The sequence below is a fragment of the Ranitomeya variabilis genome, chromosome 2, assembly GCF_051348905.1.
Source record: "Ranitomeya variabilis isolate aRanVar5 chromosome 2, aRanVar5.hap1, whole genome shotgun sequence".
Lineage (NCBI taxonomy): Eukaryota > Metazoa > Chordata > Amphibia > Anura > Dendrobatidae > Ranitomeya > Ranitomeya variabilis.
Genome location: NC_135233.1, coordinates 1,063,086,026 through 1,063,108,018, shown reverse-complemented (window position 1 = coordinate 1,063,108,018; position 21,993 = coordinate 1,063,086,026). Strand labels below are relative to the sequence as shown.

Genomic DNA, 21,993 nt, shown 5'->3' with positions numbered 1-21,993 from the left:
GAGGAGTTCTAGTTTCCAAACTGGTGTCACTTGTGGGGGGGTTCCATTGTTTAGGCACATCAGGGGCTCTCCAAATGTGACATGGTGTCCGATCTTAACTCCAGCCAATTTTGAGTTGGAAAAGGTGAAACTCCCTCCCTTCCGAGCTCTGCCATGCGCCCAAATAGTAGTTTACCCCTACATATGTGGTATCAGCGTACTCAGGACAAATGGCACAACAAATTTTGGGGTCCAATTTCTCCTGTTACCCTTGGTAAAATAAAAAATTTGGAGCAAAAAGATCATTTTTGTGGAAAAAATATGATTTTTTATTTTCACTGCTCTACGTTATAAACTTCTGTGAAGCACTTGGGGGTTCAAAGTGCTCACCACACATCTAGATAAGTTCCTTGGGGGGGGTCTAGCTTTCAAAATGATGTCAATCGTGGGGGGGTTTCCACTGTTTAGGCACATCAGGGGCTCTCCAAACGTCTGATCTCAGTTCCAGCCAATTTTGCATTGAAAAGTCAAACGGCGCTCCTTCCCTTCCGAGCTCTGCCATGCGTCCAAACATTGGTTTACCCCCACATATGGGGTATCAGCATACTCAGGACAAATTGGACAACAACTTTTGGGGTCCAATTTCTCCTGTTACCCTTGTAAGATAAAAAAAATTGGATCTGAAGTAAATTTTTGGTGAAAAAAAGTTAAATGTTCTTTTAGTTTTATATATTCCAAAAATTCCTGTGAAGCACTTGAAGGGTTAATAAACTTCTTGTATGTGGTTTTGAGCACCTTGAAGGGTGCAGTTTTTAGCGTGTGTTCACTTTTGGGTATTTTCTATCATATAGACCCCTCAAAGCGACTCCAAATGTGAGGTGGTCCCTAAAAAAAATGGTGTTGTAAAAATGAGAAATTTAACCCTTATAGCTCTCTAACAAAAAAAATTTTGGTTCCAAAATTGTACTGATGTAAAGTAGACATATGGTAAATGTTACTTATTAAGTATTTTGTGTGACATATCTCTGTGATTTAAGGGCATGAAAATTCAAAGTTGGAAAATTGCGATATTTTCAAAATTTTTGCCAAATTTCCATTTTTTCACAAATAAACACAAGTCATATCAAAGAATGTTTACCACTATCATGACGTACAACATGTCATGAGAAAACAATGTCAGAATCAGTGGGATTGGTTGAAGCGTTCCAGAGTTATAACCACATAAAGGGACAGTGGTCACAATTGTAAAAATTGGCCCGGTCCATAACGTGCAAACCACCCTTGGGGGTAAAGGGGTTAACAGAAATAAACACTTGAAATAGATCACTCTGTAATGACTCTATATAATATACAGTATGAGTTTCACTTTTTGTTTTGAAAAACTGAAATAAATTTTTTGATGATATTCTATTTTTTGTGAGAAGCACCTATACATATAGATTACTATGGTCAGATACGCAAATACAGATGGTAGTACAATCAGTATAAGCAGATGATACAAATGTCAGTTACCAGTTGTATGTTAGACCTTGGTGCTGCGCAGCCACATGGGAGGTGTGGGGTGCCAGCGGTTTACGGTTTCTTCCAGCATGATACACATTGTGACGTCCGTTGTAAGAGCAAAACCTATGGCCCCTGTTATGCTTGCAGACCACACATGGCTTTACAAGCCTGCTTCTACTAGCCGTTCTACATATCTCCCCAACCCGGGGTGCTAGACTGGCTCAAGACCTCGGTGGGCGTTCGTCTTATTCCCGAGATCTTGAAAATGTAACTGGTATACAGCTAGGATGTATGATACCTCCATAACTCCTTACAAAATTGTAGTGTTCCCACCCCCTGGCACCCTAAAAACAAGGGGTATCCTGATACTCCTGTGCTATTTATGTGGTGCATAGCACTCACGTTTTTGTCGCAGCCCTCTGCTGTTTCCATTTCTTCAACTTCAGAAACCGCCGCGCACACATTAAGGGACATCAAATTCATTTTATAATAAAGAAGTTTACCTAAGTGTCCATTTTCACTATATTGAAATACGCAGTATTGGGCACAAACTTTTCCTGTTTTCAAAGTCTATATCACAGCACGTTCTGATGTCCGCTGTTTGCTCACCTTGAGCTATTACTTTCCTGTCTGGCATCTCTGACCTCTGGGATACTCTTTCCTGCTCTGCAGCTTCCATGAGTCTCCTCACAACTCCCTTATGCCATTCCCCGTCCAATTTTCTCTCCTAGAAACATATTGAGACACGCTTTTCAGTGCCTCAGTTGGACTGTAGGCCCCGAACATTCCAGGAATGTCCATTCCGAATTTTTGCCTGACATTCTCCTGCTGCTAAACAGCCCGTGCTCCTAGTGCCCTCAGAGCTCCATTTACTGCTCTCTCCATCTTATCACTTACTCTGTCTGCACTAACCAAGAAGGGTTCCTCTTGTTAACTGGCCCTGCCCCTCCTATACTGGGACTGTTCCTAAACACATTAACTGTTTCTGTCCTAAACCTGTCTGCTTACTGAACATATTAAGCCTACCACTGCTTTATACCCAATTCTATCTTATAGCTAAATCTTAACCTATATCCTATGTACTAATGTTATACTTTCTCTTCATCTAAAACATTTATTAGAACACATTGAGTCATCCGCATATTATAACAACAGTTTAACCGTGCACCTTGGTGCATATAATGTTCTATGCAATATAAAACACTTTTTAGTATTCACAGGTTATAACCGTTTTTCTAATCAAGGGAGAAGCACATGATAGTCTCGGTCACTCTCTTACGTAATTATGGCTCCATCTAGATGGGTGTTCTTTGAAGCAGTTAAGAAGCTTGGGCTCCCAACATGGGTTCATCCTGCCAGAAAGGACGAAAGGACTTGGTCCCAGTGAGGCTGGTAGGGATGTGAGCTTTTCCACTTTTAGCTTTTGAAGCTGGACCACCTTCTGAGCCAGGTGGCCTGTCTCCGCTTCACATTTTGAAGGTCTGTAATCTCAGACCGGATATTATACAGGCGAATGGCATGAAATTATATCTCCCATATTCTGCACAGTACAAAAAGTATTTATTTACAGTATTTCAGTGGACACCATGCAATGCTTCATTTCTCCAGTGGTGGTGCAGAAGAGGAACTGAATAGTTGCACCTGGATTCTTTGCACATCACAGTTGATTGCTTTGATTCTCTGCAGCTGGATATGTTGGGATCAGTTTAATTTTAGGGGACCTAACAAAAAGATTGTCCAAATTCTAGAACTCTTTTAAATCAGTGAGTTCTATATTGTAAACTAACGGCCAACTCAGAGAACAATTAACTGGCCAACTCCCTGCTGTCAATTGTACATGAGACTTTTAGATGTGAATAAAATTTTAACTCTGACCCCAGGCACTTCTGGGTTAAGGCGGCATACAGCAGCGCTATGAGGTCACTTGATCACACTGCTGAGTTCACTCCTGGGCCACAGAGGTGGAGAAGATGGTGGGAAGTTAGGTATCCTAAGAGATACGGGGGAGTTTTACTGGGGGAGGGGGAAATAGTGTAAGGGGACATTATGGGAAATAAAGTGTAAGAAAGAGGGACAGTATAGAAACCAAGCAGAGTGGGGAAGACATTGTATGAGGAGACAGTATGAGACACAGAATAAAGAAAAAGCAATGTTGGGGGACAATGTGAGGGCACAGAATGGCGGGGTCATCATGCAGAAAGGGGAAAAGAGTGAGGAGGGAGGACACTGTAGCGACTGGTTAGTATTCTAGGGACACAGTGTGATGGACAGTATGAGGCACAGTATAAAGAGTTGACAGCATAACTGCAGAGATTGTGGGAAAGTATGCAGGGGGGGAATGTGTAAGGAGGGGACTTAATATTAAAAAGGGGCAGCTTGGGGGGGACACTTAAGGTTGGGGCAGTGTAACGATTATAACTAATAAAGGCGGACAGTGAGGTGATTATAGCTACTCAGGGAGCACTGAATAGTTCATAAGGGTGAATAGTTTGGAGGCAATATTTTATAGGAGAGGACAGTGGGGAGACCATGTACCATAAGAACTATAGTGTGGGGATCATATTTTGTGCAGAGAGCATAGTGAGGTGTAATTATTTATTCAGGGGCACATCATAGGGAAGATAGTTTTATCCAAGAGCATTAGAATGACTATGATATTTTTAAGGTCACCGTGTCAGGGTATACTGCCGAAGAACGAATGGAGAAGATAGAAGTCTGCAGAGATGACCTGTGGATGTGAAAAGTGATCATGATGTTTGGAGAAAAACATGGAGAAGAAAAGAAAGAAAGGCTCCAGTCAGAGAACCTCAACTATAAGGTACCTAGATGTAAATTTTTATTTGTGATACTATGTCTCATCCGTATTGTGGTTCCTGTATGATCCACAGTCTGATGATGGATGTTTACAAGAACTCAGAGCATTTCCTTACCATTAGTAAGGATATACTGTGCTGGCAGTTATAGGTTCATGCAGTACTACTGTGGATAGGGCTGATTTGACAGTGCAATATATTAATGTACTAATGGTGGTCCTTGTCATGTATTCATGTACTGATGTTAGTTCTGATTATGTATTCATGTAGTGATTGTGGTAGTGGTGCCATGTTAATGTACTGTTGGTGATTCTAGTTCTGTAATAATGTATTGATGGTGATTCTGGCTCTGCATTCACGTACTGATGGTGGTTCTGGTTCTGTATTAATTTACTGATGATGGTTCTGGTGATGTATCCATATACTGATGTTGGTTCAGGTGTTGCATTTGTGTACAGATGGTGGTCCTGGTGTTGTGTTCCTGTACTTTTATTGGTTCTGATCCTGCACACATGTAGCAATCCATAACTTGTCAGACAGAATTATACATGGCTATGTTAATAATGTATTGTGGCATCCAGCAAGTTAAGGGTTGATACATCTTTATTTATGCTAGGAGCATTCATTTTAAAATTTAGCATGGCAAGCCTTAAATATACTCAATGTCATGATTTGGTTCTGCTTGCCTGCACCAGTTGTGATCACATGACCACTTATATTTCATTTTGATACTTACCGTCGTGTACCAACTAGATGCTCTTCCTGCTTCTCACAATGAAGTTGGGCCCTGTAGCATTTCCCAAAACATTGGGAGATTTAGCAAGACCGTAAGTACACAAACTGCATATGAGTGGTCACATGACAACTTCTAAAACCGCTCAACCTGTATATAGGAGTTGGTAATAGCTGAAATTTTGCCGTCAGCGCAGGAAAACCTAGATTCACTTTTGAAGTAATTAGCAGCAGTTCCTCCCCTAGCCGCTGCATCTCGGGTCCCATTCAGCACTCTTCTAGTCATGTGGTCAACATGGAACAGTATTTCCAGCCTCAGACTGTGAGTGATGTGTAAAGGGGTCTGGTTGACTACTAATTTCACTAAAAAGAAAGATTCTAAAACCGGGCAATAGATAACAAAATAAACAAAAGTTCAAAATTAAAATTACATACAAATTGCATTAAAAAAACAGGTGTAAATTCCCCAAATACTTTTTGTGGAGAAGTTCATCTAAAAGAGAAAACCTGTAAACAAAGTTCCTCAATAATAAAAAATATTTAAAATACTTTTCACGTAACCGCTCAACACTCAGTAGAATATAATTTCAAACGGTTTCAGTTCACAAACAGCTTCTTCTGAAATTATGCCCTTTGAAAAAGCTAGAAAAGTGAAACCCCCATGTGGGAATAAATACTCAGTGCTGTGCCAAGAACATTTTTGTCACATACCTTTATTTAATAATTGTTTGTGAGTGTAATAACTGTTATGTGCTCAACAATTAAATGTTTCTACAATATCACGCCATGTAGAGCGATTTTAATTTATAGACAGCATTACTGCTACAAAGCTACAATCTCCTAAGCGTGAGCATCAAGAGCAATGTCTGTCTCAGGCGATACCTTCTGGAAAACATCTCTGGTGTTTGTGAGTTGAAACCCATTCAGATTGCGTCTTACTGAGTGTCGAGTGGTCACTCAAATAAATAATTACCGTAATTACTCAAATATAGCCCCATTCTTCACTCTTGAAATACGTATATTTAAATATAATTTATTTGATTTAGTTTTGCTGGAAAACTCCTTTAATAATAACTTTTTGTAAAAACACAAAGGAATCCAAAGAAGAGAATCAATTTATTCACTTAAGTTACATTTTAGCATGGTTGACAAATTATGGGACAAATATTTTAAGAAAGGTCAAGACAGAGGAAATAATTGAATAACAATAGGAAGGCTAAAGTTCTTCCCAAATCAATTTCATAATCTTAGAACTGGCTAAGTCACAAGACAATATATGTATATGCCATATCCATGACCATACCCATTCCTCCAAGCCTCCATGACCATACCCCTTCCTCCAAGCCTCCATGACCATACCACTATCTCCAAGCCTCCATGACCATACCCCTATCTCCAAGCCTCCATGACAATACCCCTATCTCCAAGCCTCCATGACCATACCCCTACATCCAAACCTCAATGACCATACCCCTTCCTCCAACACACTCCTCCAACTTCTATCCATTCCCTCATCTGCCCCATTATTTGACCCTTGAATGAACGTTTGGATGCTGGGGCTCCTTCTGATGACAAAGCATCCCAGCATTACGTACAAGAAATCTTAGCCCAGGGCATGCTTGAATATAGCACTGGACATGTAGCATAAAAGATGGTGATCACAACAGATTGCTATTGTAGGTCATGGCCCACTAGGGCTCCATATGTTCATGAGTTGGATCTCCGGAGTTTTCTGCTACCTCTCTAATCACAACTTCTTGGTTAGCTCTGAAGGTAACTGGGACAAAGCCCTCTCCGTCTTCAGTGAGGATCAGCCATTTTGAACCTAGAGATAAGAACAAAGTATTTTAGAGAGATCCTGGAAAATATATTGATTTTATTTGTGCAGTTAATTGTACATATCCAGGGTCCAAAAATCTCAAGCAAATATAATTTAAAAGTTGCCCTCAAGACTACTGAGATTAAAGGGTGATTAAAGCAGATTCTGTTTTTTGTTTTTTTTTACGATCTGCGGGGGTTATCTAAAAACGGAAAGCCCTTTTAAGGGTATGTGCACACAATGTCTTTTTCATGCAGACTCTGCTGCAGAAACCTCCTGAAAAACCTATCTGAAAACACTCAAAAGGATGAACATAAGCATTTCTATGTAAAAATGACTTGCGGTTCCTGTTTTCAGGATTTTTGGACATCTTTTAACTGCTTGAGATTTCTAAAAATGCCAAGCGGTTACAAGTAGCGACCGGTCCGTTTTTCTGACATTTTCCGCTTGGAAGACTTTACAGGACAAGTCAATGGGAAAGCTTAAAGGACCGCGCCTGAATGTCTTCTAGAGCATTTTGCCATTGTTTTTGCTTAAAAAAAATGTGTTTGGTTTCTGCATTAATCACAAGGGTGCAGAAAACGACTCAAAACCTACAGTAAAAAAGATGTCACAAAAAACCATGGCAATGCCCTAAAAAAAAATGCCGACTACCAAAACTGTGAAGAAAATGCTCAGGAAATGACCCGCAAAAAAAGACACTTCAGGAAATAAAGGCAGAGTTCCCAGAAGCGTTTTCTGCTTGAAAAACTTGGTGGGTTTGCCTGAGTTTAAAAGGCATCGTGTGCACATACCCGACACAGACAGACGCAGTTGTCAAATTCTGAGCCAATAATCGATAATCAGAAATGTTACCAAACTTCATTTCAATGGTGTTAAAGTGGAAGATCTCCTGTAACGTTCTCAGATGAAGTTTTCCATGACACAGAAGTACAGCTCGGGCTTCATTTACTTCACAATTTGATGAGTTCTTGGAATAAATAGAGAAATAAAGTTATCAGCGAAAAAGCACCAAATGATACCACGTATGCTTGTATATACAGTTGAAACCAGAAGTTTCCATACACTATATAAAAAGACACATATGCATGTTTTTCTCAATATCTGACGTGAAATCAGAATAAACCTTTCCCGTTTTGGGTCGATTAGGATTACCATTATTATTATTAATATTTGCCAAATCACAGAATAATGAGAAAGAGAGAATGTTTTAAGGCATTTTTCATTACTTACTGCAATGTCAAAAGTTTACATACATTAACCCCTTCACCCCCAAGGGTGGTTTGCACGTTAATGACCGGGCCAATTTTTACAATTCTGACCACTGTCCCTTTATGAGGTTATAACTCTGGAACGCTTCAACGGATCTTGGCGATTCAGACACTGTTTTCTCGTGACATATTGTACTTCATGATAGTGGTAAAATGTCTTCGATATAGCTTGCGTTTATTTGTGAAAAAAACAAATATTTGGCGAAAATTTTGAAAATTTCGCAATTTTCCAACTTTGAATTTTTATGCCCTTAAATCACAGACATATGTCACGCAAAATACTTAATAAGTAACATTTCCCACATGTCTACTTTACATCAGCACAATTTTGGAACCAAAATTTTTTTTTGTGACGGAGTTATAAGGGTTAAAAGTTGACCAGCAATTTCTCATTTTTACAACACCATTTTTTTTTAGGGACCACATCTCATTTGAAGTCATTTTGAGGGGTCTATATGATAGAAAATACCCAAGTGTGACACCATTCTAAAAACTGCACCCCTCAAGGTACTCAAAACCACTTTCAAAAAGTTTATTAACCCTTCAGGTGTTTCACAGGAATTTTTGGAATGTTTAAATAAAAATAAACATTTAACTTTTTTTCACACAAAATTTATTTCAGCTCCAATTTGTTTTATTTTACCCAGGATAACAGGAGAAAATAGACCCCAAAATTTGTTGTACAATTTGTCCTGAGTACGCTGATACCCCATATGTGGGGGTAAACCACTGTTTGGGCGCATGGCAGAGCTCGGAAGGAAAGGAGCGCCATTTGACTTTTCAATGCAAAATTGACTGGAATTGAGATGGGACGCCATGTTGCATTTGGAGAGCCCCTGATGTGCCTAAACATTCAAACCCCCCACAAGTGACACCATTTTGGAAAGTAGACCCCCTAAGGATCTTATCTAGATGTGTGGTGAGCACTTTGACCCAACAAGTGCTTCACAGAAGTTTATAATGCAGAGTCGTAAAAATAAAAAATCATATTTTTTCACAAAAATGATCTTTTCGCCCCCAATTTTTTATTTTCCCAAGGGTAAGAGAAGAAATTGGACCCGAAAAATTGTTGTGCAATTTGTCCTGAGTATGCTGATACCCCATATATGGGTGTAAACCATTGTTTGGGCGCAGGGCAGAGCTCGGAAGGGAAGGAGCGCCATTTGACTTTTCAATGCAAAATTGACTGGAATTGAGATGGGACGCCATGTTGCGTTTGGAGAGCCCCTGATGTACCTAAAAATTGAAACCCTGTACAAGTGACACCATTTTGGAAAGTAGACCCCTTAAGGAACTTATCTAGATGTGTGTTGAGCACTTTGACCCAACAAGTGCTTCACAGAAGTTTATAATGCAGAGCCGTAAAAATAAAAAATCATATTTTTTCACAAAAATTATCTTTTCGCCCCCAATTTTTTATTTTCACAAGGGTAAGAGAAGAAATTGGACCCGAAAAATTGTTGTGCAATTTGTCCTGAGTACGCTGATACCCCATATGTGGGTGTAAACCATTGTTTGGGCGCAGGGCAGAGCTCGGAAGGGAAGGAGCGCCATTTGACTTTTCAATGCAAAATTGACTGGAATTGAGATGGGACGCCATGTTGCGTTTGGAGAGCCCCTGATGTACCTAAAAATTGAAACCCTGTACAAGTGACACCATTTTGGAAAGTAGACCCCTTAAGGAACTTATCTAGATGTGTGTTGAGCACTTTGACCCAACAAGTGCTTCACAGAAGTTTATAATGCAGAGCCGTAAAAATAAAAAATCATATTTTTTCACAAAAATGATCTTTTCGCCCCCATTTTTTTATTTCCCCAAGGGTAAGAGAAGAAATTAGACCACAAAAGTTGTTGTGCAATTTGTCCTGAGTACGACGATACCCCATATGTGGGGGTAAACCACTGTTTGGGCGCATAGCAGAGCTCGGAAGGGAAGGAGCGCCATTTTACTTTTCAATGCAAAATTGACTGGAATTAAGATGGGATGCCATGTTGCGTTTGGAGAGCCCCTGATGTGCCTAAACATTAAAACCCCCCACAAGTGACACCATTTTGGAAAGTAGACCCCCTAAGGAACTTATCTAGATGTGTTTTGATAGCTTTGAACCCCCAAGTGTTTCACTACAGTTTATAACGCAGAGCCGTGAAAATAAAAATTCTTTTTTTTTTCACAAAAATGATTTTTAGCCCCCAGTTTTGTATTTTCACAAGGGTATCAGGATAAATTGGACCCCAAAAGTTGTTGTCCAATTTGTCCTGAGTACGCTGATACCCCATATGTGGGGGGGGAACCACTGTTTGGGCGCATGACAGAGCTCGGAAGGGAAGGAGCGCCATTTGGAATGCAGACTTAAATGGATTGGTCTGCAGGCGTCACGTTGCATTTGCAGAGCCCCTGATGTACCCAAACAGTACAAACCCCCCACAAGTGACCCCATATTGGAAACTAGACCCCCCAAGGAACTTATCTAGATGTGTTGTGAGAACTTTGAACCCCCAAGTGTTTCACTACAGTTTATAACGCAGAGCCGTGAAAATAAAAATTCCTTTTTTTTTTTCACAAAAATGATTTTTAGCCCCCAGTTTTGTATTTTCACAAGGGTATCAGGATAAATTGGACCCCAAAAGTTGTTGTCCAATTTGTCCTGAGTACGCTGATACCCCATATGTGGGGGGGAACCACTGTTTAGGCGCATGACAGAGCTCGGAAGGGAAGGAGCGCCATTTGGAATGCAGACTTAAATGGATTGGTCTGCAGGCGTCACGTTGCATTTGCAGAGCCCCTGATGTACCCAAACAGTACAAACCCCCCACAAGTGACCCCATATCGGAAACTAGACCCCCCAAGGAACTTATCTAGATGTGTTGTGAGAACTTTGAACCCCCAAGTGTTTCACTACAGTTTACAACGCAGAGCCGTGAAAATAAAAAATCTTTTTTTCCCACAAAACTTATTTTTTGGCCCCCAGTTTTGTATTTTCCCAAGGGTAGCAGGAGAACTTGGACCCCAAAAGATGATGTCCAATTTGTCCTGAGTACGCTGATACCCCATATGTTGGGGTAAACCCCTGTTTGGGCACACGGGAGAGCTCTGAAGGGAAGGAGCACTGTTTTCCTTTTTCAACGCAGAATTGGCTGGAATTCAGATCGGATGCCATGTCCCGTTTGGAGAGCCCCTGATGTGCCTAAACAGTGGAAACCCCCAATTATAACTGAAACCCTAATCCAAACACACCCCTTACCCTAATCCCAACAGTAACCCTAACCACTCCTCTAACCCAGACACACCCAACCCTATTCCCAACCGTAAATGTAATCCAAACCCTAACCCTATCTTTAGCCCCAACCCTAACTGTAGCCCTAACCCTAGCCCCAACCCTAGCCCTAACCCTAGCAATAACCCTAGCCCTAACACTAGCCCTAACACTAGCCCTAACCCTAGCCCCAACCCTAGCCCCAACCCTAGCCCTAACCCTAGCCCTAACCCTAGCCCCAACCCTAGCCCTAACCCTAGCCCTAACCCTAGCCCCAACCCTAGCCCTAACCCTAGCCCTAACCCTAGCCCCAACCCTAACCCTAGCCCTAACCCTTGCCCTAACCCTAGCCCTAACTCTAGCCCTAACTCTAGCCCTAACTCTAGCCCTAATTCTAGCCCTAACTCTAGTCCTAACTCTAGTCCTAACTCTAGTCCTAACTCTAGTCCTAACTCTAGCCCTAACCCTAACCGGAAAATGGAAATAAATACATTTTTAAATTTTTAAATTTTTCCCTAACTAAGGGGGTGATGAAGGGGGGTTTGATTTACTTTTATAGCGGGTTTTTTAGCGGATTTTTATGATTGGCAGCCGTCACACACTGAAAGACGCTTTTCATTGCAAAAAATATTTTTTGCGTTACCAAATTTTGAGAGCTGTAATTTTTCCATATTTGAGTCCACAGAGTCATGTGAGATCTTGTTTTTTGTGGGACGAGTTGACGTTTTTATTGGTAACATTTTCGGACACGTGACATTTTTTGATCACTTTTTATTCCGATTTTTGTGAGGCAGAGTGATCAAAAACCAGCTATTCATGAATTTCTTTTGGGGGAGGCGTTTATACCGTTCCGCGTTTGGTAAAATTGATAAAGCAGTTTTATTCGTCGGGTCAGTACGATTACAGCGATATCTCATTTATATCATTTTTTTATGTTTCGGCGCTTTTATACGATAAAAACTATTTTATAGATAAAATAATTATTTTGGTATCGCTTTATTCTCAGGACTATAACTTTTTTATTTTTTTGCTGATGATGCTGTATGGTGGCTCGTTTTTTGCGGGACAAGATGACGTTTTCAGCGGTACCATGGTTATTTATATCAGTCTTTTTGATCGCGTGTTATTCCACTTTTTGTTTGGCGGTATGATAATAAAGCGTTGTTTTTTGCCTCGTTTTTTTTTTTTTTTCTTACGGTGTTTACTGAAGGGGTTAACTAGTGGGGCAGTTTTATAGGTTGGGTCGTTACGGACGCGGCGATACTAAATATGTGTACTTTTATTGTTTTTTTTATTTTATTTAGCAAAAGAAATGTATTTATGGGAATAATATTTTTTTTTTTTTCTTTATTTAGGATATTTTTTTTATTTATTTTTTTACACATGTGGGGATTTTTTTTTTAACTTTTTTACTTTGTCCCAGGGGGGGACATCACAGATCATTGATCTGGCAGTGTGCACAGCACTCTGCCAGATCAACGATCTGCTGTGCAGGGCTGCAGGCTTACCAAGTGTCTGCTCTGAGCAGACACTCGGTAAGCCACCTCCCTCCCTGCAGGACCCGGATGCCGCGGCCATCTTGGATCCGGGACCTGCGGCGAGGAGGGAGGTAGGAGACCCTCGGAGCAACGCGATCACATCGCGTTGCTCCGGGGGTCTCAGGGAAGCCCGCAGGGAGCCCACTCCCTGCGCGATGCTTCCCTATACCGCCGGTACACCGCGATCATGTTTGATCGCGGTGTGCCGGGGGTTAATGTGCCGGGGGCGGTCCGTGACCGCTCCTGGCACATAGTGCCGGATGTCAGCTGCGATATGCAGCTGACACCCGGCCGCGATCGGCCGCGCTCCCCCTGTGAGCGCGGCCGATCGCGTATGACGTACTATCCCGTCGGTGGTCATACGGGCCCACCCCACCTCGACGGGATAGTACGTCAGATGTCAGGAAGGGGTTAAGATTACTATGTAGACAATTCTGGACTGGCCATATGATGATGTCATGTGTTTGGAAGCTTCTGATACATCCACCTGTGGATGTATTTTAATGCACACCTAAAACACACCACTTCTTTGTGTAGCATCATGGGAAAGTCTCAAGAAATCAGCCAAGATATCAGGAAGAGAATTGTGGACTTGCACAAATCTGGCTCATCCTTGGGTACAATTTCAAGATACCTGAAGGTACCTTGTTCATCTGTATAAAAAATTGTATGCAAGTACAAACAAGATGGGAATGTCCAGCCATCATACTGCTCAGGAAGGAGACGGGTTCTGTGTCCCAGAGATCAACGTGCTTTGGTCCGACATGTGAATATCAACCCAAGGACAAAAGCAAAAAAAATTGTGAAGATGATGACAGAAGCTGGTGGAGCGCCCCCACACCGCCGCAGGGCCGAGGGGTACCCGGAGCCGGGCCTCTAGGTCTCAGACCTGGGGTTGTCACGGTGGCTAGACCCGGTCCGTGGCCCTGTCTGTCAGTGGGGGACGTCCGGTGCAATAAGTGGTGTAGTAACGGTGTAGCGGTGCAGTTGTGGGGTGCAGGTCGCGGTAAATAACGAGGACACCAGGTTGCAGTCTCTTTACCTCTTTACTGAAGCTCTCTGGGTCCTCAGTCCAGAATACGGCTCACCAGGCTGCGCAAGTCCGGCCGGTCCAATGGCACTTCCAGAGCTCTCCTTGCAGGTGGAAATCGGTGCCTTCCTTCTAGCGCTATGTGTTGCAGTCCTTCCCTGCTGTGCTTACGGAAAGTACCCCACAACTGTTGTGTCTGTTTCTCGTGTTCCCTCACAACAACTTGATTCGCAAAGATCTTCCTCGTCCCTCCAGATACTATGGTAGGAACGCACCCGTATGACGGGGAGGCTCGGAGATCTTCCGGGACTCTATCTGCGCCCCTCTCCTGTTGGTACCCCCCTTTGCCTTCCTGGGTGATGCGTGAGACAGTCCGCCTAAAGCTAACTGCCCTGCCGTAGGTCTGAGGTATGGCTTGAAACTCTTTACCTCCTCGGCGTTCCGGCCACCGGTAGTGCGCCTCAGTAAGGTGCTGCCTCTTTCAGCACAACCCTCACTGGTATCTCCTTTCGCTTGACTTCGTTTCTCACTCAGCACAATCTATCTCGCTTCTAGTCCTTTCTTGAGTCCCGCCGCTTCCAGGAGCCTGCGCGGACCCGTTACATTCTTTCAATGCCAAGCCTCTGCCAGGATCCCACCCCTGGCAGAGACCCTACAGTCTCTCCCTTCACAACACCCCCTGCCACAGGGTGTTGCTCCGTTCAATCCCGTCAGCGTTCTCTCTAACTTCCTGCCTGACCCCCAGTTTACCCACTATGGTGGGGAGTGGCCTAATGAATAGCACCCTTAGCTCCCCCCGGAGGCCCAGCTGTGAAATGTATTGGTGACTGTGATACCTGCTCAGAGAACTCCTTCAGTGCCATCGAACGCACCATGGCCCCCCTTAGTGGCTGAGCCATGATACTGCAACGACCAGGACTCTGGGGCGCTGCACTCCCCCCTGGTTAAACACAGTACTCCGGGACTGGGAAGAAAAACAACAATACAGGTTAGCAAAAAGACATACAATTTTGTTGAGTGCAAATAACAGTAAGTATACTTAAGTAAGCTTCCCTTTATGGGAGGTGAGGACACTTTTAACGTTACAAACATAATCAACATTATAAATTACAGAGCATAAATAACTTCTGTTACCCAACCGGGTATTCTACTTAGTGCAATTTTTGGAACAATAACTTAACATTGCCTTTAAGAAACTCACACTCTTAGTCTATCAAAGGCCTTCCTATAATCACATTATAAGGCATTTCAACTTTACATTCTCCTTCTTGTGAACCTGCAGGACCGCCTGTCCCTACGGCACCAGACCTACTGCCTCTCCTTTCTTTTACAGGACCGCCCTGTTCAGCCAGGGCCTACTGCCTTTCGCTACTATACACAGTATAGACATAACATTCCTTTCATTTAAAGAACTCTGAGCCCGCTCTACTCGGCTCCTTTAAGGACTCACTCTCTAACCCCTACGGGTTCACTCTCTGTCCTTAGTAACAAAGTAACTTTTCAATGGGGACGCGGGGTTTACCTTCTATCCTCACCTTCATTATTACTTCTTTTACTTTCAACTATGCAGGCTTCTACATCTACCCCTACGGGCTCTCTGCATCTTTCCTTTCTACAAAACATTATTCAGATTTCACATTTCAACAACTTCAACACATATAACTCGGCATGTAAAACAGTTACATTTTCTTTTTCAAGGCATCATTATCACATTACTGTTCGGTAACAGTATCTCTTTCAAATTTACTTCGTCACATCCCCTTTAAGAGGGGACCAAGTCTTTCTGAGGTAGCTCGTCTTCTCAGCCTACCAGTCTTATGCAAATTTCCAGCCCGGGATCTTCACAAAGTGTCTTTAACTAGGACTAGTAGGAAAGGTTTCTTCGCAAAGTGTCTTTAACTAAAACCAGTAGAGAAGGAATCTTCGCAAAGTGTCTTTTGGCTAAAACCAGTAGGGAGCACCTTTAAGAAGGTGCAACTTTTTACAAGGGAGAGTTTGAATCATGCGCAGTTCATGATTTCTGCAGTTTTTTTTTTTAAACTTGTGCAAAACTTTGAGAACAACAATAGTGGCCCCGGGTCAACAAGGGGTCACCTTTAACCCTAAACGGGTTTAGCAGCAACTTGGAAGAACAGTAACTATGTACATTTTTCAGTGGTATTACTTTACCGTTGAGATGTGGCGGGGGGTCTTCTCTCCGGCCTCACCAAACCAACAGATCGTTCTGGTGAGCCAGGGCGTCGTTCCGGTCCCAGCAGTGCCAGAATCCCCCGCTGGGAGATCCTCTTGGTCGGTAACCGTACACGTTCCCCCGGGGCACGGTGAGGTCGAGCTTCTGATGGTTCCGCGGGACCGGGCTCTGCAGCTTTCCTCGCCGGAGTATCGTCTTCAGGTGCTCCTGCAGCAGCCTGGAGGGCAACGCATCGCTGCACGCCTCGGGCTATCCAGCCCGTCTCACCCGCGGCCCTCCTCCACCGCGTGTAGGTGACAGCATCACCTGGCTCTAAGTTGCAATCAAACCTCCCGCTGCTTGGTTCCACCTCTATCCGATCCACACGGACCTGTAGTGGCTCCCCGATCTCCTGGATTATTCCCCGTCCAGACTGGGGATTGAAGGCCACCACTACACCCCAGTGCGACGGTGGGATCTCTGGGGGGCTTACCAGGTCAATCTGCTCAGCGGGCTGGGGCCGGCTCCGCCAGGCTGCCATCGGACGCCGGTAGTGTTCCGCATCCGGGATTATTTTCAAGTCCGGCGTCGGTGGTGTATCTTTGGATGCGGCCAGGTGGGAAGGAGCAAGGGACACTGGGGACAGGCGGATTTCTGTTGGCTGCCCCATCCGAGCTAGCACACGGGTGTCAACCTTTAGGCGGCGTGCCAGCTGTCGGGTCTCGGCTGCAGCCGCACACTCCGCGGACATCGGCGGAGGGGGTCGTCCCATCGGTGGCCCTGCCAAGGCCGAACCCCGCAGTGTGGGCGTCCCTGAGGCTACCTCAGGCTGCGTATCCTCAGGCCGAGCCGGGTCAGCTCCGCGTGGCACTCTGGATGTCGCCATCTTTTTCTCCTCTTCCGCGTTTTCTTCCCGCGGTCTCTTTCGTGGGCGGCCCCGTCCCCATGGTCTCCACCCTCCAACCAGGATCAGGAGGCGTACCTCGGCTGTTGACGGGCACGTCCTCAGGACACAGAAATACTTAGACTGGGCGGCCATTGTTGTTCGCGCTCTGCAGCTCGTCTACGCCCACTCCACGCCCCTCTTCTCTTCCTGCGCTCTTCTCAGCGCTGCAATGGCGGCGGATTTTGGCGCGAACTCTCAACGGCAAGCAGTAGCACACAGTTCTCTCAATAAAGTACAGTCCAAGCACAACAAATCACAGTCTCTAGGCACACATGACCCGATTCTTCAGGCTTAAGTAGATCCTGTTCGTGACGCCAAGTTGGAGCGCCCCCACACCGCCGCAGGGCCGAGGGGTACCCGGAGCCGGGCCTCTAGGTCTCAGACCTGGGGTTGTCACGGTGGCTAGACCCGGTCCGTGGCCCTGTCTGTCAGTGGGGGACGTCCGGTGCAATAAGTGGTGTAGTAACGGTGTAGCGGTGCAGTTGTGGGGTGCAGGTCGCGGTAAATAACGAGGACACCAGGTTGCAGTCTCTTTACCTCTTTACTGAAGCTCTCTGGGTCCTCAGTCCAGAATACGGCTCACCAGGCTGCGCAAGTCCGGCCGGTCCAATGGCACTTCCAGAGCTCTCCTTGCAGGTGGAAATCGGTGCCTTCCTTCTAGCGCTATGTGTTGCAGTCCTTCCCTGCTGTGCTTACGGAAAGTACCCCACAACTGTTGTGTCTGTTTCTCGTGTTCCCTCACAACAACTTGATTCGCAAAGATCTTCCTCGTCCCTCCAGATACTATGGTAGGAACGCACCCGTATGACGGGGAGGCTCGGAGATCTTCCGGGACTCTATCTGCTCCCCTCTCCTGTTGGTACCCCCCTTTGCCTTCCTGGGTGATGCGTGAGACAGTCCGCCTAAAGCTAACTGCCCTGCCGTAGGTCTGAGGTATGGCTTGAAACTCTTTACCTCCTCGGCGTTCCGGCCACCGGTAGTGCGCCTCAGTAAGGTGCTGCCTCTTTCAGCACAACCCTCACTGGTATCTCCTTTCGCTTGACTTCGTTTCTCACTCAGCACAATCTATCTCGCTTCTAGTCCTTTCTTGAGTCCCGCCGCTTCCAGGAGCCTGCGCGGACCCGTTACGTTCTTTCAATGCCAAGCCTCTGCCAGGATCCCACCCCTGGCAGAGACCCTACAGTCTCTCCCTTCACAACACCCCCTGCCACAGGGTGTTGCTCCGTTCAATCCCGTCAGCGTTCTCTCTAACTTCCTGCCTGACCCCCAGTTTACCCACTATGGTGGGGAGTGGCCTAATGAATAGCACCCTTAGCTCCCCCCGGAGGCCCAGCTGTGAAATGTATTGGTGACTGTGATACCTGCTCAGAGAACTCCTTCAGTGCCATCGAACGCACCATGGCCCCCCTTAGTGGCTGAGCCATGATACTGCAACGACCAGGACTCTGGGGCGCTGCACTGGTAATCAATATCCACAGTGAAACGAGTACTGTATCTACATGGGCTGAAAGGCCACTCTGCCAGGAAGAAGCCATTACTCCAAAAGAAACATAAAACAAGCCAGATTAATGTTTGTAAATGCACACAGGAACAAAGACCTTAATTTTTGGAGACATGTTCTGTGGTCTGATGAAACTAAAATTGAACTTTTTGGGAATAATGACCATTGTTACGTTTGGAGTTAAAAGAGAGAAGCTTGGAAGCATAAGAACACCATCCCAACTGTGAAACATGGGGGTGGCAGTATCATGTTGTGGGGTTGTTTTGCTACAAGAGGGACTTGTACACTTCACAAAATAGATGGCATCATGAGAAAAGAAGATTATGTGGCAATTCTGAAGCAATATCTCAAGACATTAGCCAGGAAGTTAAAGCTTGGGCGGAAATGGGTCTTCCAATTCGACAATGGCCCCAAGCATGCTGCCAAAATTTTACCAAAGTGGCTTAAGGATGATCCCAATCCTATTAAAAATTTATGGGCAAAGCAGAAAAGGCCGGTGCGAGCAAGGCGACCTACAAACCTGGTTCAGTTATAACAGTTTTGTCAGGAGGAATGGGCCCAAATCCCGACCAACTATTGTGAGAGGCTTGAGGAAGGATATCCCAAACATTTGACCCAAGTCATTCAGTTTAAGGGCAACAGTACCAAATACTAATGAAATGTATGTAAACTTTTGACTTTGCAGAAATAAAAATGCCTTAAAACATTCTCTCTCATTATTCTGGCATTTGGCACATATTAATAACTAGATGTGGCCCGATTCTAACGCATCGGGTATTCTAGAATATGCATGTCCACGTAGTATATTGTACAGCCCACGTAGTATATTGCCCAGCCACGTAGTATATTGCCCAGTCACATAGTATATTGCCCAGTCACGTAGTATATTGGCCAGCTACGTAGTATATTGCCCAGCCACGTAGTATATTGCCCAGTCACGTAGTATATTGCCCAGTGACGTAGTATATTGCCCAGCCACGTAGTATATTGCCCAGTGACGTAGTATATTGCCCAGTGATGTAGTATATTGCCCAGCCACCTAGTATATTGCCCATTTACATAGTATATTGCCCAGTGATGTAGTATACAGCACAGAGCCACGTAGTATATTGCACAGCGACGTAGTATACAGCACAGAGCCACGTAGTATATTGCCCAGCCACGTAGTATATTGGCCAGTCACGTAGTATATTGCCCAGCTACGTAGTATATTGCCCAGCCATGTATGTCACAGGTTAAAAAATAAAAAATAAACATATACTCACCTTCCGAGGGCCCCTTGTAGTCCTGTCGCCTGTGTGCGGTGCATCCGGTCCCAGGGTTGGTATGAGCGCAGGACCTGTGATGACGTCGCGGTCACATGACCGTGACATCATGGCAGGTCCTTCTCGTTCAGGTGCGCAGGATCTGTAATGACGTCGCAGTCACATGACCGTGACGACATGGCAGGTCCTTCTCGCATACCATCCTTGCCACCGGAGCCTGCCGCTTGCATGGAGCGGCCATTGGAGCGTCGCGAGGAGCGGGAAAGGCGGCAGAAGGTGAGTATATAATGATTTTTTATTTTTTTTATTATTTTTAACATTAGATCTTTTTACTATTGACGCTGCATAGGCAGCATCAATAGTAAAAACTTGGTGACACAGGGTTAATAGCGGCGGTAACGGAGTGAGTTACCCGCGGCATAATGCGGTCCGTTACCACTGGCATTAACCCTGTGTGAGCGGTGACTGCGGGGAGTATGGAGCGGGCGCCAGGCACTGACTGCAGGGGAGTAGGGAGGGACTAATCGGACTGTGGCTGTCGCTGATTGGTCGCGGCAGCCATGACAGGCAGCTGGCGAGACCAATCAGCGACTTGGATTCCATGACAGACAGAGGCCGCGACCAATGAATATCCGTGACAGAAAGACAGAATGACAGAAAGACGGAAGTGACCCTTAGACAATTATATAGTAGACTAGATGGTGGCCCGATTCTAACGTATCGGGTATTCTAGAATATGTAGGTAGTATATAGCACAGGCTACATACTATATTTCACAGTGACGTAGTATATAACACAACCGACGTAGTATATAACATAGCTACATAGTATATAACAGAGCTACTTAGGATATAACACAGCGTACGTAGTATATAGCAGAGCTACGTAGTATATAACACAGCCACGTAGTATATAACATAGCCACGTTGTGTATTGCACAGGTATGTAGTATATTGGTCAGCCACGTAGTATATTGTTGTGAATTAGACTTTTTTGGCTCCCTCTTGTGGTCACTAGTGATATGACTCTGGGATTGTCTTTCCTCAGTTTGGCACCCACCTGGGTCGTTAGTCCAGGGGTGTTGCTATATAAACTTCCTGGTTTCTCAGTCCAGTGCCTGGCATCGTTGTAATCAGTTCCTTTCTGTTTGCTCCTGTCTGCAGGTCTTGGATCTTGCAAAATTAAGCTAAGTCCTGCTTCCTTGTTTTTTGGTTATTTGCTTTGCTCTTATTTTTTGTCCAGCTTGTACTAAATGTGATTCCTGATTTTGCTGGAAGCTCTAGAGGGCTGGTGTTCTCCCCCCGGGCTGTTAGACGGTTTGGGGGTTCTTGAATATCCAGCGTGGAAATTTTGATAGGGTTTTTGCTGACCATATAAGTCATCTTACTATATTCTGCTATTAGTCAGTGGGCCTCTCTTTGCTAAATATCTAGTTCATTCTTACGTTTGTCTTTTCTCCTTACCTCACCGTTATTATTTGTTGGGGGCTTGTATCCAACTTTTGGGGTCTTTTCTCTGGAGGCAAGAAAGGTCTATCTTTTCCCTTCTAGGGTTAGTTAGTTCTCCGGCTGGCGCGAGACATCTAGAACCAACGTAGGCACGTTCCCCGGCTGCTGCTATTTGTGGTGCTAGGATTAGATATATGGTCAGCCCAGTTACCAGTGCCCTATGAGCTGGTTTTTTGTGTTTGCAGACTTGGTATGTACTTTTGAGACCCTCTGCCATTGGGGTCATAACAGTATGCCAGGCCCAGGTTGAATGTTTAATGCATTGCAGAAGTGGGATTACAAGAAAGGAAAGTCTGAGTTTTTTTTTTTTTTTTTCTTTCCTCTCTTTTTTCCTCCCCTTTACCTCTGAGTGGCTTGTGCTTGCTGCAGACATGAATGTCCAGACTTTGATTACAAGTGTGGATCAGCTTGCTGCTCGTGTGCAGGGCATACAAGATTTTGTTACCAGTAGTCCAATGTCTGAACCTAAAATACCTATTCCTGAACTGTTCTCTGGAGACCGATTTAAGTTTAGGAATTTCAGGAATAATTGTAAATTGTTTCTATCTCTGACACCCCGTTCATCTGGAGACTCAGCTCAGCAAGTAAAAATTGTTATCTCTTTCTTACGGGGCGACCCTCAGGATTGGGCCTTCTCGCTAGCGCCAGGAGATCCGGCATTGGC

At 44.5% G+C, this 21,993-nt stretch overlaps 1 protein-coding gene across 1 annotated transcript in view; it reads right to left on the bottom strand.

The window, feature by feature from the left end:
- Positions 1 to 6,124: 6,124 nt before the first annotated feature.
- Positions 6,125 to 21,993, bottom strand: part of LOC143808645 (WD repeat and coiled-coil-containing protein-like) — a 33,428-nt gene continuing 17,559 nt past the window's right edge. The window contains exons 2-3 of the mRNA XM_077291528.1: positions 7,702 to 7,816; positions 6,125 to 6,852 (exon numbers count right to left, since the gene is read on the bottom strand). Coding sequence (XP_077147643.1) covers positions 6,719 to 6,852; positions 7,702 to 7,816 — 249 coding nt within the window. The 3' untranslated portion in view covers positions 6,125 to 6,718. The remainder of the gene's footprint in view (positions 6,853 to 7,701; positions 7,817 to 21,993) is intronic.